The 13,839-nt window shown below is 50.2% G+C and overlaps 1 protein-coding gene across 1 annotated transcript; it reads left to right on the plus strand.

Annotated features, from left to right (window-relative positions):
• The first annotated feature begins 2,360 nt into the window (after positions 1–2,360).
• UTS2B (urotensin 2B) lies at positions 2,361–11,709 on the plus strand. Its single transcript, XM_073358730.1, has 5 exons — positions 2,361–2,478; positions 4,721–4,822; positions 8,551–8,588; positions 10,621–10,714; positions 11,630–11,709. The coding sequence occupies exons 1-5, from the start codon at positions 2,376–2,378 to the stop codon at positions 11,653–11,655; spliced, it is 363 nt and encodes a 120-aa protein (XP_073214831.1). The 5' UTR covers positions 2,361–2,375; the 3' UTR covers positions 11,656–11,709.
• The last annotated feature ends 2,130 nt before the right edge of the window (positions 11,710–13,839 follow it).

The raw sequence follows: 13,839 nt of genomic DNA on the forward strand, positions 1-13,839 counted from the left end.
GGAGAAAGTCCTGGTTTGTTTGGTCTCTGAAAGATCAGAATTAGAGCTAGTGGGAAAATACCAATATTTTGCAGGAAGTTTTGAAAATTTTTCTTGCAGGAATTTTTCAGATTTGTGCAGGTTGTTTTTCTTTGTTTGTTTGTTATTGAAAACTCCAAATTGAAAACCTACATTTTTTTCAGCTTTTGGTAATTTTCATTTAAACAAACTCAGAAAATTTCATCAAAAATGAAGTATCTCCATTTTGACCAGAAGTCATTTTCATTTACATTACTTTTTGACCAAAATAAAATAAAATAAATTCAACCAGCTGTAATTGACATTGTCCTTGTTTGAAATCTAGGCCTCCGGGTGGCCAGTTAATAAGATGCTAAACACATTCATATCATAATTGAGTTGCAGGATAACTTTCAGCTTCTCTGGTCCTGGGAATCAGCCTAGTCACTACCTTCTGTCAACACCCCAAAAGACAGATTTATTTTCCCTCTAGCTTTATAGTCCTGTCAAAGCCAGAGAATCATAGGGTTGGAAGGGACCTCAGGAGGTCATCTAGTCCAACCCCCAGACCAATCCCCAATTTTTGCCCCAGATCCCTAAATGGTCCCCTCAAGGGCTGAACTCACAACCCTGGGTTTAGCAGGCCAATGCTCAAACCACTGAGCTATCCTTCCCCTCCGTGTTGCACCTCATTTGGCTAGAGGATAATGGTTTGCACATGCCCTAGAAGATCAATTGCATTGGGACAGGACACAGCTGAAAATAAAGATGCTGTCATCCCAGCTATAGTCGTGCCCTTCCCATCACAGAACTTCAGTGCAATCCAGCACGATTGCCCACGTCTGCTCAGGTGAGCCTGGGCAGTGGTATAGCAAGCAGGGGTGCAGCAAATCAAGATCAAGAGGGAAATGTGCACTACACGACCTTCGTGTGCTATTGTCCCAATTCTGCAAGGATGCATTGAACATTGTCAATGCAACTTCCATTGACTTCAGTGGGAGCTGAGGCCCACTGGCACCTTGCAAAAGAGCATCTTGTGGGGTCAGGCCTCTATGTCTAGCAGAAGCCAGTGCTATTTGTCACTCATTCTCATGAGCAACCGCTGTCATTTTCTGCACTTAAATAGCACCTTGCACTTAAAGATCTCAAAGGGCTTCACCAGCATTAATTGGTTTAGTCCTCGTTGTATAGCTGGGTAAGCTGGGGCATCACAAGTGACTTGTTCAAGGTCACGCAACAAGTCGTTGGCAGAGCTGGGAAACAAAACCCAGAAATCCCAACTCCAAGTCAGTATTGCCTTCCAGTGAATGCTAATTGCAGGCAGCATGAGGCGGAGTGAGATGGGCAATTCGGGACAGTGTGCGGCAGCCAAGAAGATCAGGTGAGTCAGTGGCACCGTGCGTCCACATCAGCTTGTTGCGAGCGCAGGCTGTGAGTGACTCAGTTCTGCAGCTCATCTTTGCAGCGTCACTCGGGGGACGTAGCAGGGGCTGAGAACAGAGTTTTACCGGGACGGTTGTTCTTGCAGCATCTTTCTTGGTATCATAAAGTTGTAGTAGAAAATTACTAACAGGTCACTGAGAGAGCTTGGAAGGCAATACATACAAGCCAAACAAGATGGAGCCAGACCCCTAAAACAGACACTGAAAGGTTGCACAGTGCATCATACCACATTTTATCTTAATAAAATATAGGCATTTGCCCAACAAAATGGATCATCCAAACACCCTTCCTTCTCCCGAATGGACAAAACTGAAGGGATCTGGCTCCTCTTTGTTGAATTTCATATCGGATGTCAAATGTTACCCCCAGCCTAAACTCTACCCTGCAATCAAATGCAGCGTTTTTCCAGTTGATGATAAAGCCAATGCTCAACAAAGTTATTGTGATGGAGCAATGCACCTGAGTGCCAGCAATCAGTTAAATTAAATGAACAGCCCTGTCTTCCCCTCCACCATTCTGGCACTTTCTACATCTCAGGTTAATTAGCACAGGCGCGGGAGAGTACAATAATAAATTGCAAAGCTCCCTTCGAGCCAGCTCACGGAATACATTTCTGTAATAGAGTCACAGAACCTGTATATGGATGCGCGCGTGTGTGTGTGAGAGGGAACATTCATTGGATTGGTCAGATAAGAGACATATTGACCGTGTTCCTTATGACGTCTGTTCCTGGGTTGATCTGTCCATTATCCAAGGAGTGAATCATATTGACAGGTTGAATTATATTTCAGAAGATTTTTTTTCTCCCCCTCCTCCAAAGACCATTTGTAATCCTTGCACATTCACTGGCTTTTAAAAGTGAGCTCCTCTGGAGCCGGGTTGCACTGAAGTCCTCCATCGAGCGTGAAGGAAGAGTTCTTTTGGGTGGCGGGAACATGGACAAAATCTGTTCGGTCCAGCACTGCCTTGGGGTCCTAACTGTTTTCTCCATAATGCTGTCGATACTGTCTGCACATGGAAAACCTCTTGCACTACAAGGTAAGCTGAAACTCAGCCTAGATGACGCAGGTAGGTACTTATCTCTGCTGGTTGGTTGGTTGGGGGATTTTCCTTTCTGCTTGACACAACCCTACAGCATTGATTTTCACTTGGGAAGGACATAAGGTAACCCATTACTACCTCACTCTACTACACATGTGAGCGACTGAGAGGCCTCATTCTATTCGTGTGACCTATAACGATCCCTATGTCCGTTTCTGGCTGTATAATACATCACATTGAACAGTGATCGTGTCAGATCGGAAGGGATGCATCTGATGAGAATGTCTCTTGCTATTCATAAAGAAAATCTCTTAGGGAAAAAAATGCCCTGGCATTACCCAGTGATGGTCCTGACACAGAACGTACAAGACCTGCCAGGTCCTAGGTGTCAGCACTAGACGTTTTAGCCAAGGTGGCTTCTTTTTCACCTGTTCTTTTTTTAGTAACTTAAGTGCGTCTTGGCTTGCACTTATTCTGCAGGGAAATGGTGTCATTCATCTTCTTTGTTACAGAGCCTGTGAGGGGGAAACGAGCAGCCAAATATCAGCTGGAAAATAACATTGCTTTTAAATTGATTTTTCCTCCTCTACTGCCTGGTTGGTTTTGTAATAATGCCTTTTATTTTGATTGTGCATCTGTATTTTTTTTCTAAAGCAAACTCCAACATGCCTCAAAATCATCATAACCCAAATCCTCTTTAAACTCACCATGATAAACACATCCCCCTTGTGACTCCGCTAAATTTCAGGGGGTTAATTCCAGCTTGCAACTGAGATGAGGATCAGGCCCAGTGACCCCGGTCAAGGTACCATGCCAGGGACGAATTTGGCCAGCATTTATGATCATCAGAGTAGGCACAGCTCCTCAGCTCCCCCAGATTTATGCAGCTGTGTCTAAACAGACGTCCCACACCTCCTAAGCCTCCACTAGGCTCCATGAGATCAGCTATAATAATAATGGGTTGGCCCCTGTGTGTATGTTTTGCTTTAAGACCATCACGGTTAGATAAGGGTGAAGTCACTTTGGTAAAATGATTGCCCCTCAACTCCATGTGCGGAGGGAACGGGAGCCTGGAGGATCAGGAAGAGAAGAGTGCTGTTCCTCTGGCACCATTTTTGCCTATCTATGGTCTCTACATGAGCCCCTCCATAGCTTTGGGATCTGAAATGGGTTTGGAGCCTGGGCACACTCCATGCATTGTCCCCACTGCTTGCCTTGCAAAAGTTAACGCTGACTGTGCGCCCGACTCCTCGCTTCAGGCTATAAACGAGACCCGCTGGGCCGCGCTGCGAGGTCCTGGTCTCTGCAGTACTACAGGGTCTCGGTGCGTACGGCCCTGGTCTATGGTGACTGTCCAGTGATCAGATATTGGTGGATCCGTGGGGTTTGGAGAGAATCTTTCCAGGGAGCAGCGACTCCCCACCCTCGCTAAGGGAGCAATACAGAGAACGCTCTGCCTGGGGGTTTCACAGAGGGCCTTGTCCCCTTTCTGGCAGCAGGCAGTTGATTTAACAGGCTCTGGGAGGATTCCCCTTGTGCACAGGGAACCCCCCGGTGGCCTAGAGTCAGCCCAGGAGGCTTTCCGAGGAAAATGAAGGTATGTCTTGGACATCCATACCGGCTGGCCCTGCCTGGCACCTGGAACAGTCCCTGGCCCCATGGGCGGCCAGGAGTAGCTCTGAGGCCAGGCTGCCCCGTGGCTGGCCCTAGACTGGGCGAACACAAAGGCTTTTTGTCACCTGTGCTGTGTGTATCTCAAGCACAGAGGTGGGGCTCTTACGTCTAGGCCGGAGGGAACTCCAGTAAGTGTGTGCCAGGGATCACCCCTGTATTGGTCTCGGGGAGACAGGCTGGATGCAGTCCCAGCTCCTCCCCAGCTCCAGTGCGATTCTGGGGGGGGCAGCTGGGGGGGGCCAGGGGGGAGGGAGTCCCCAGTGAGTGGTGACGGACTGGGCAATGCCACTGCCTGACTCCCCTCCGCGTAACAGGGAGGGACCACGTTGACCAGGACCTGTTAGAAGCAGTAGCAGCCATGAAGCAGCTCTGCTGGGGCTGGGGGTGAGGATTGCAACCCCCACCCACCCATGGGAGACACCCCCCCAGTATATCTCCCTCTCCCTGCCCCCCATCCCTCCCAACCTGCCATTATGCAGCAGCGATTTCTTTCCCTCCTGCCTTGTGCTGGGGAACCCATTCGTCCCGGCATCCCAGCCTGAGAGAGGTGTTTTATGTGCTGCAGAAAGCCCAGGGTTTCTGGAGAGAGGAGACACCAACAACCAAGATGCGCTGATGACTCTGCTGCTTAACCAAAACCTTGGCTGGAGGCAACCAGCGGACAGCAGTAAGTGAGGGGGCGGGCGACACGCTCATCGATCCCATCTCCCAGCTCCCTGGAGGGAGCTTTGTTTATTTGAATACTAAGGGCCTGATCCTTCAGGGCTGAGCACCCGAATTACCAAGGCTTGCTATGGGAGTGGAGCCCGCTCAGCACCCTGTAGGATTGGCACCTACATGCAGTGGATCAGACCGTCTGGTACACTGGGGTTACTTGATGCTGTTTTTCCATTGCAAGTCTGACCTGAAGCCATCTTAGCTGGCCCCCGGAGGCTCCTGCAGCACAGGGGGATTCTCAGGTGGCTCTGAATTGCCGTAGACGCTTCTACAGCCCCCCACGCCCCCGTAGCAAGCACAAGTGGCATGGCTAGTGACCAGGAAGCCTGACGGAAGTGTCCCTGCACCCCAGCGATCCCTGGCTGCTAGAAAGAGTTCTATCCTGTGCCAGCAGATTGGTCCTGCTCAGAGCAAGCCCCGGGTCGAGGGGAGGGAAGCCACTTTTGACAGCCCCTCCCCCATGCTGCAACTAGCAGCCCTCGGATGCAGCTCAGGGTCTGGCTGGAATGTTAAAACTTCAGCAAGATCTTCACCAGGAGTTCACACAAATAGTTGATCATCATTTATATCCAGGGTAGTTGCTTTACAGAGAGCAAAGAGGTGATCGGGCTCAGCCGGAGTATACGCTTAGTAAGGTTTCTCTGGATGAGCTGAGAACCAGGGGGAATGCCTATCAGAACCTGACATTGTTAAAGTTGGGAAAAGTTCAGCCAATGGGATTTTTCTTGCTGATCCGTCCCTTTGCAGTTCTGGTTTGGCGGGGACTGGAGGCACTGAGCTATCACGTGGGGCGTTATCCCACCCGCGAGATCTGACGTGACCAAAAACCAGAGAGCGTAATTCTAAGGGCTCCAGGCATTCCTGTCGATTTCGGCAGGATCCCAACCCCAGAATGCGGCAGGGTATCGTGAGACTTCTCATGGCATAAAAGGAGGGAGCATCATTCAAACTTATGAGATAACATTTGCTCACTGAGGGCCCCATCCAAAGCCCATTGAAGTCAATGGATGGGTTCTCACCGGCAGCGTAGGTCTTCAGAGCAGGACTGTGCTGTGTTCTCTACACAGTGACAATTCAGATGAAAACAGGAAAACACAGGGATAAGCAGGGACAACATGCCCCAAGGACTGCAATGGTCTCCACCCTTACCTCTGCTAAACTCAGTGAGGCAGACATAGTTCTGAATGGCTGAATGATCCTGCAAAGCAAACCGATTAAGTTCTTCTGCTAATGAAGGAATTCAGCTTACAAATGGGATGCATTCAAAAATGAGCAGGGTTATGGGTCAGTGTATTTATTACTCCTAGAGGCAGACTTCATTTTATGCCGGGCAACTGCCAACAATTAATCTCCGAGGGAAGCATAGGCAGAGGCTTTCCACCCAGGCAAAGTGTCATCAGTAAATTAGCCTTTTTTCTCCCCCGAGACCGTCTGTTCCAATGTCAGCTGCTGTTCATTTTCGGGATGCCGCAGTCCTTGGCCAGCCCGCTGGCTTGTGGGAACCGGAGCCAAAGCAAACGCCCGAAATGCCGCAACATGTGGATGGGCGTGCAGTAACAATCGTAAGCGCTTAGGCAGCAGTTTTCATGCCTAGATCTCGGAGTGCTTTTGCAGTCTCTGTTTCGCTGATGTGAAAAGCGGGTCACAGAGCCTTAAAGGGATTTGTCCAAGGTGTCACAGGAGGCACAGCCAGGAATAGAAGCCAGCTCTCTTAATTCCCACTGGACCATGCTGTCTTTTAAATCGAGACTGATATAATGCATTGGCTTTATGTCTTTTCTTGCCCCTTTTGGCCCAAGCAGTTAGCCAATATTCTGAGTCTTGCAGGTTGTCTCTATTAGGGGAAGAAATTGATGGTGGAAACAGACGTTTCTTTGGTGCAATCCTGTCTATTTTCTGTACAAAGGCCTGTTTCCCTGAACGCAGTAAGAACAAACAGCAACCGATAGTTTCCAGCCCCACGGTTCCATGCATCTTTCCAACCCGCACTCTGCCCAAAAGAAGCTCTGTCTCTTGGCTTCCTCTCAAGGCCATGTTACCAGTGCTTCTCTGGATGTCTCCTGGCTTTCTGGCCACTTTTCTGCTTCTCTCAGGGATGGTCTGCACTACAAAGTTCTGCTGACATTGCCAGGTCATCTAGGGGTGGGGAAAAGCCCTCAGCGTAGCTACACCCACAGGGGAGTGCTTTTGGCAGCATATCTAATGTCGTTTGGGGAGGGGGTGTAGCTGGGCCCGCAGAACTCCTTTCACTGGCCTAAGCTGCATCTCCAGTAGGGGGCTTTGCTGGCCGAGCTGCACCGGCAAAGGCTCTGTAGACAGGCCCCACGCACAGCTGCCGTGTTTGCCCTGAACACCCAGGGAAACACCTCTGCCCACATAGCTCAGCTTCTGACTGGCCTTGCACGTAGCCTCGCCCCTTGGGCAGTGTTTTCTATTGTGTTAGCTATGTTGCTCCACCAAGGCGCTTAATTGCTTCTTACTGTCCTGGGGTGCACCACTCGTGGCTTGTCTGGCACCTCCTCCTGGTCACTCTGGGGATTAGCTCTCAAGGTCGACGACCCTTCCGTGGTCACATGCCATCACTCCACGTCTCCAGCTCTTCTCTTGTTCCAGGCACCGCAGCGTCCTCTTTGTGACTCAGCCCTCCGGCCGGGGCACTCAGTGTCCCCCTTGTGGGGTACAGTCCTTCAATTCTCTGCCCCTCCCACAGCGACCCAGGCAGTCTTCCCATTCACTGCCCCCTGCCTGGTCTATGCCGGTGACTGGTAGGGGAACCCGGGCTCACCCACTGCTCTGGATTCCAGTCCAGGGGCCCTACACCCAATAGTCCCGGGCTTTCCTCTCCCAGCCCTCACTGCTCCTTTCCTGGCCTGCGTCGAACAACTCCTGGTTCCCCTCCTTGCTCAAACACTCTTCCCTCTTCCCAGGCAGTGACTGACCCTTTCCCAGCAGCAGCCCGTCTATTGCCAGCTTCCTGGCTTGATTGGCCCCGCGTGTTCCTGCCCAGCAATCAACTCCCTGCTCCCTGGCTCTGCCTGGGCACCTTAACCCCTTCCGGGCCTGTGTGGGGTGGACACCCCCTCTCACTTACATTGATCCTGAGTGAAGGGTGGTTAGATGTGGATCGGCCACAGCAAGGTCTGTGATTGCCAATAATCAAAAACACGGGAGCTGGGAGGCACCAACGCTCTCCAGCATAACCGTAATGGAGACTGCATTGGCTCTCTCCTGCTCTGGTCACTTAATCACAGACACATGATTCCCCTGTTGCTTTAATCTGACAAAGCCTGAGTTACCGGCCTTCAGGGCCTGGGGCTAGGCCCATTTGTTCTGGCTTTTGCCCATCCAAGGTGATGGAGAGCTGCTGAGTTGGCACTGGCCAGTACATGACCGTATTTTAGCTGTTATATTTGTACCCATCAGGTATGTTTTATAAGTTACAAAACAAACATGACAACCTGCCCCCTTTTTTATTTATCATTAAGGGAAAGTCCTATAGAACTTGTAGGGAATGCCAGCTCTTCTGTTGGGTTTTCAACTAACCTATATTTTCAGGGCTAAGTAGGAATGCAATGGTAAAGAGGCCTTGCACTTATAAAGGGTGAATGAGGAAATTCCTTCTCATGGGGGTTTCAGGAAGCATTACAGATATTAACACTACCTGTGTTCTTATTCCAGGCTTGGAGCTGGCAAAGAAATTTGAAGAACTTGAACAGGTGAGAGGCGCATGCATTGATGCAGAGCAAATGGGACAAAAGCCATTAGAGTGTCAATAATACCCAGACTGGACTCGTGGGTACGTTGCGATCCCCGGCCTGTTTTCCTCGATTTCAGTGCCCCAGCATGAGAACGGGCCGTCTCCTCAGGAAGAGGAAGAGGAAAGCACAGCAGGGGTTTAAAATACTCACCTGATGGAAGAAATACATTCATAAATTGCCAGGCCAGAAGGGACCATTATGATCCGCTTGCATAGTACAGGCCCTAGGACTTCCCCAAAGTAACTCCCAGAGCAGATATTTTAGAAAAACATCCAATCGTGATTGAAAAGAGGCCAGTGATGGAGAGTCCACCATCAGCTTTGCATTGCGAGCAAGCTGGCAGAGAACATTGTTTAGGCTGCAACAGTGACCCATCTCGGCCATATTTAAAGGGCCAGCATCTGGAAAGGCACGCTTGGGAAAAAGGTTCCCAGAAGAGGGAAACCCTTCCCAGGGGAGAGGTAGAAGGGACTAGCTACAGAGGCAGGAGCTGCTGCTTTGTCATGTTTAATCCCATCACACCAAGGAGCTATGGATGGGGGGACTGGTTCAGATTAGAGACAGGACCACAGCACAAAGTCCTTCTCCTAATCTGAATTTTCCCAGGTCCTTTATGATGATTGTGTCGCAGTAGCACTTCGAGGCCTACGCCAGGAGCATGTCTCCATTTTGCTGGGTGATCCACCCCACTGTGAGCGACAGTCCCTGCACCAGAGAGCGGAGGGTCTAAGCAGACAAGGCTGGTGTAAGCAGGAGCCCTCACCTCTAGGGACATGACAGTGCAGGGAGCTTGGTCTCTTACCCCTCGGTGGCCAGTTCGGTGGCTGTGATGGCTAGTCCCAGCCGGTGTCTTCTCCCCTCTCCCTCTCTGTTTTCTGGGCCTCAGCCCTCCGGCCACGTCACATGACAGTTCACTCCCCTTCCAGGGTAACAAAAGAGCCATCCAACTTAAGTCCAAATCAAATGCCCAGACTAGCAGCTCTTCTGGCCCCCTCGGGCGCCACGGAAATTCTCTGCATCTCCTGACCCTGCAGAACTTCTCTTCTCTTCCTTCTTCCCCAGCAGGACTGCCCCGCTGCTTCCCTTCACCAGGCATGCCAGCAGCTTACCTCTGAGGATCTCCCTGCTCCTTTTAGGCCACATCTCAGGGATCCCCCCCACAGGAACCTACTCTGCTCAATGGGGAAACTCAGCCTGACTTCCTCAGGCTCTCCTGCTTCTTCCTTCCTCCTGGGTCTTCCTCCCTCTGCTGAGTTCCCAGCTTTAACTAGCAATCTCCTGGCTTCACCTCCCCAGCTAATTAAGTCAATTGCAACCAGCTGCCATCACAGATCCACCCTTATGTTTCAAGTTCATTGGTTAGGCTTAGCTGCTAAATCATGGGCACGACTGAGCTCAGCTTACCTCAAAGGGCCAGCCAGCCTGTGATAGGAGAGAAAGCATGTGAGGGGAAACTGAGGCACAGGGAGTGGAAGTGACTCACCCATGATCACATGGCAGGTCATGGGAGATCTGGGAATAGAACCCAGGTCTCCTGACTCTCAGTCCAACCTGCCTCTGCAATGTGTCACTATATCACACCTAGCTGCGACTGGGATAGAGACGGGTCCCAGCACAGTGCCCTGATTCAGATGGGACCTTTCCCAGAGATCTGGAATATTAGGATCTGGCTTCCTGAGAGCTATGTTGCCAGAGCAGAAGCACAGAGTCTCCTTGCCGCGGACGGCCCTCGCCTCTAGAAGAGGGAAAGAACGGCCCTTAACATGGAATCCCTGCCCCAGAGAAACCAGTGCCACAGGGTCACTGCTGCCCGAAGGCAAAGTGAACGGGAGACGAGCGTGGAAAATGAGGGGAGGATATCAAAGCCACAGCGGCAAGAGGAATAAGGCGGTAGCACTCTATGCAGTGATAGATGGGTGGGTGGCTCGTGGGAGAAGGGCTGGGGGTGGGTCAGGAGAGGTTAATCTAACCTTGTGCTTGTTCCAAACAGCTGGAGAAGTTAAAGGAGGAGCTTTTGGCTGGGGAAGGCTCTGAGGAGGCCTACGCCGAGGCGGGCCTGCTGCCATCACACCCTGACAAACGTGGTGGGTTTTGGTTTTAGAGCCGCCTCTGTGAGCCCCTGGGATCTATCTGCCTGTAGCCCTCCTGCCCGCCTGCTCCCTTTAGGGTGTTCTCTCTGCACCCCCGGGGGCGATAGCAGATATGCTGAGAACCCCAAGGCAAACAGAGCTCAGCCATCCATTGTCACCAGCTGGGCATCTACGGGCTTTGCCGTTGCCTGCTAATTAATCAGCCTTGTTGACTAGCAGCAGGATCTCCTTCTAGCCTGAGCTGACTGGCACTGCCTGTCCACATTTCCATTTGCTTTTGATAGTTTAAGGGGCTTTGGCAGCATCCTAAAATGGTCCTATTTTGGTCCCTTTTGGTGGAAAATCAGAAGCTTTTAAGAGCTTGTTGGTTCATAAAGGAACTGTGGAGTCCAGGCTGTAAGGAATAGCTCTGTTGAAGGTCCTCGTGTATAAAGGAATTTTAGCAACTGGAACCACTCCAGGGATCCTTTAAGTGTTTCTAAAATCCATTTGGAAACTTCAAGCAGCCTTGCAGCAGACCTCTCTTTTCAGTCAGGAGAGGATTTGGAGTTATTTGGTACATCCCGGCTCTCAATTCTGCAGAAACCCCTTTTTTTGCAGAGTGAGTCAGCCCACATTACACAAGCTGATAGTGAAAACGTGTCCCCTTTGCCAAGGTCACTGCTCTCCTGAGTCTCCGTATGGGCAAAACAAGGAGCAATTGTTCGTGTGGCTGAGAGACGGTGAGGAAGGACATGGAAATTAACCAAGAATACAATGAATTAGAGGAGGCCAAGATCTAAGATGTTATTCAGTCCATTCCCCCTGCCAAGAATGCAGGACGGCTGCCTACCTCCAGTCGAGTTTTACATGAGCTTGCACCTGCAAGACTGTTTCCTAACATCTCTCTTTCTCTCCTGGCCTCCCTAGCCTGCTTTTGGAAATACTGCGTGTGAAGCCCCGATGGGATAGGGAGAGAGAGAGCAGGCCGGCCCTGAATTGCCTCGCTGTGGTGTCACTGTGTTACGTATCTTCTGTACCTTCATCGTGCTGCTCCCTTGGGTGCTTTTCCCAGCGAGGAGCTAGGCAGGGCCGCAGCCAGGATTGACAGGAATTCGGACAAGACCGGGAAGTTCCCACGTTTCACCCCTTCTTCCCTCATACTCCTCTCCCGTTCCATTTTTATAGCATCTGCCTACCCTGTCTCCTTTCAGCGTGTCACCGATTTGCTCTTATCCCTCCACTTTTCCTCCACTCCTCTTTTCTCCAGGTCCTCCTAGTGCCTCACCCTCACCTAGCCCCCCGAGTGTGAGAGGGGAAAGCCCTTTGCGGCTGCTATGCACTGTGGTGTCGGTGGTCCCATTCCCCTTCTAAACCTGGGCCCAGGACAACGGCACCCCCCATCTCCTGTGGCGGTGGCAGGCCTGGAGCTGGGAGGGGAGGTGTTTGCCGTTTAACTGACAAGGCGAATGGTAGCAGGCTGAGTGCACTGTACGGATTTGGTCGGCTTGTTGCCACAGCTTTGTAGTGTTGTCTCTATTTGTGTCCTGTCGGCGTGCAGTGTGTGTATCCTCCAGTCTTTACTTTAGGGGAGAAAAGGGCCAGAATTCCGGCTCCTTTAGGATATAAGTCAAATAAAGGTAAAATGCCAATTTATATTTCACAGAGTCCCCTGATGTTTTCTTTCTCCTGCATTAGCATGGCCCAGGTGTCCAGGTCTGTTCTTCCCTCCATACTCGCGCTTGCATACTCGATGCATGTGTTCAATTTCGCACAGAAATGGCCACAGTGGAATAGACCAAGGGTTTATCTAGCCGGGTATTCAACAGTGACAAAAGTAGCAGCTGCTTCCTTTGACCAGTTTTGGGAATCAGTGCACTTCCGTGTCAGAGATGAAGCCGCAGTGCTAAGCCACTGGTCCAACCTCTTTGAGTGCCAACCTACCGAGGGTTGTGACTCACATGGGTGGACTTCACCCAGGCTCTACCCATTCCTGGCTTCACCCTCTGCCCCATAACTATACCCACACGCATAGAATTCACAAAACATCATACTGCTGCTGCAGGCATTCATCTGAAAGTGGCACTTGTTCAACTAACCAAGGAGGAGAATATTTTTTTAAATTATTTGCAAATGAAATACATCCAGCTCCTGGGCCATATTCCCAAGTGTAAATCCAGGATCACTCTGCTGAAGCCAATAGAGTTAACACTGGATTCCCAATAAGATAAATAAGAACAGAATTTGGCTTTGCAGTATGGATGAGTGAAATGATTTGGGCTATAATTGGACATGTGTCTCCAGGCCTGTCTAGCGATAGTATTTAACTGCAGGTTTCTTGGTACACATTCTTCATAAACACCACTTCCCCACAAAGCATCAGTTATTATCCTACACCAGCTGCCTGGGCTCTGGCAAAAGGTGCATGTTTACACCAACAGCTTGGAGGCGCTTCAAGAACAGGGGAACTACATGTCTTGTTATGATGCCGAACCTGGCACACATCAAATGTCAATGTACTTGGCATATATTAGCAGTTTGCATACATTAGTTCAGTTTGATCACACCCAAAGTACATTATGCTGCGAAAGTTAACTCTTTGGGACTTGAGCCCTGAATCTTACCCCTCTCCTGCTGGTTATGGATACATATTCAGTATCTCTATGTAAACGTGCCTTCATTTGTTGTTCTCTATTATCACAAAAGCCAGGGAGACAGGAATAACCACAGCCCATTCTTGAGAGCCATAGCTCTCTTAAAACAGTAGTGTAGTCACAATAGTTTGGGGACCTGTTCAGGGTTCTAGATTTCTGCCTCTCACTGGCTTTCAGCTCAACTGAGTGCAGGTTCTCCAGTGACGAGCCAGGTTTTCTAACGGCCAGAATAGCAAATGCCAGCTGGGTTCTGCAGCCTGGCCGTGTCCACAGCAGCATGAGGAATAGAGAGTCTGCAAAGGGAATCAAATGGTTGTAACTATTACATGGTTGGCGTTTACCCACCTGGCAGCATCTGAGGTACCGTGTATTTCCCTGTACTTAGGTAGCGGCAGTGATCAATATGAGATACCGTGGTGTGGTAAATGTTACTAAATTTATAGATTTTTAAGGCCAGAAGGACCCGTTAGGATCATCTACTCTGAT

This window comes from Lepidochelys kempii, chromosome 9, assembly GCF_965140265.1.
Source record: "Lepidochelys kempii isolate rLepKem1 chromosome 9, rLepKem1.hap2, whole genome shotgun sequence".
Lineage (NCBI taxonomy): Eukaryota > Metazoa > Chordata > Testudines > Cheloniidae > Lepidochelys > Lepidochelys kempii.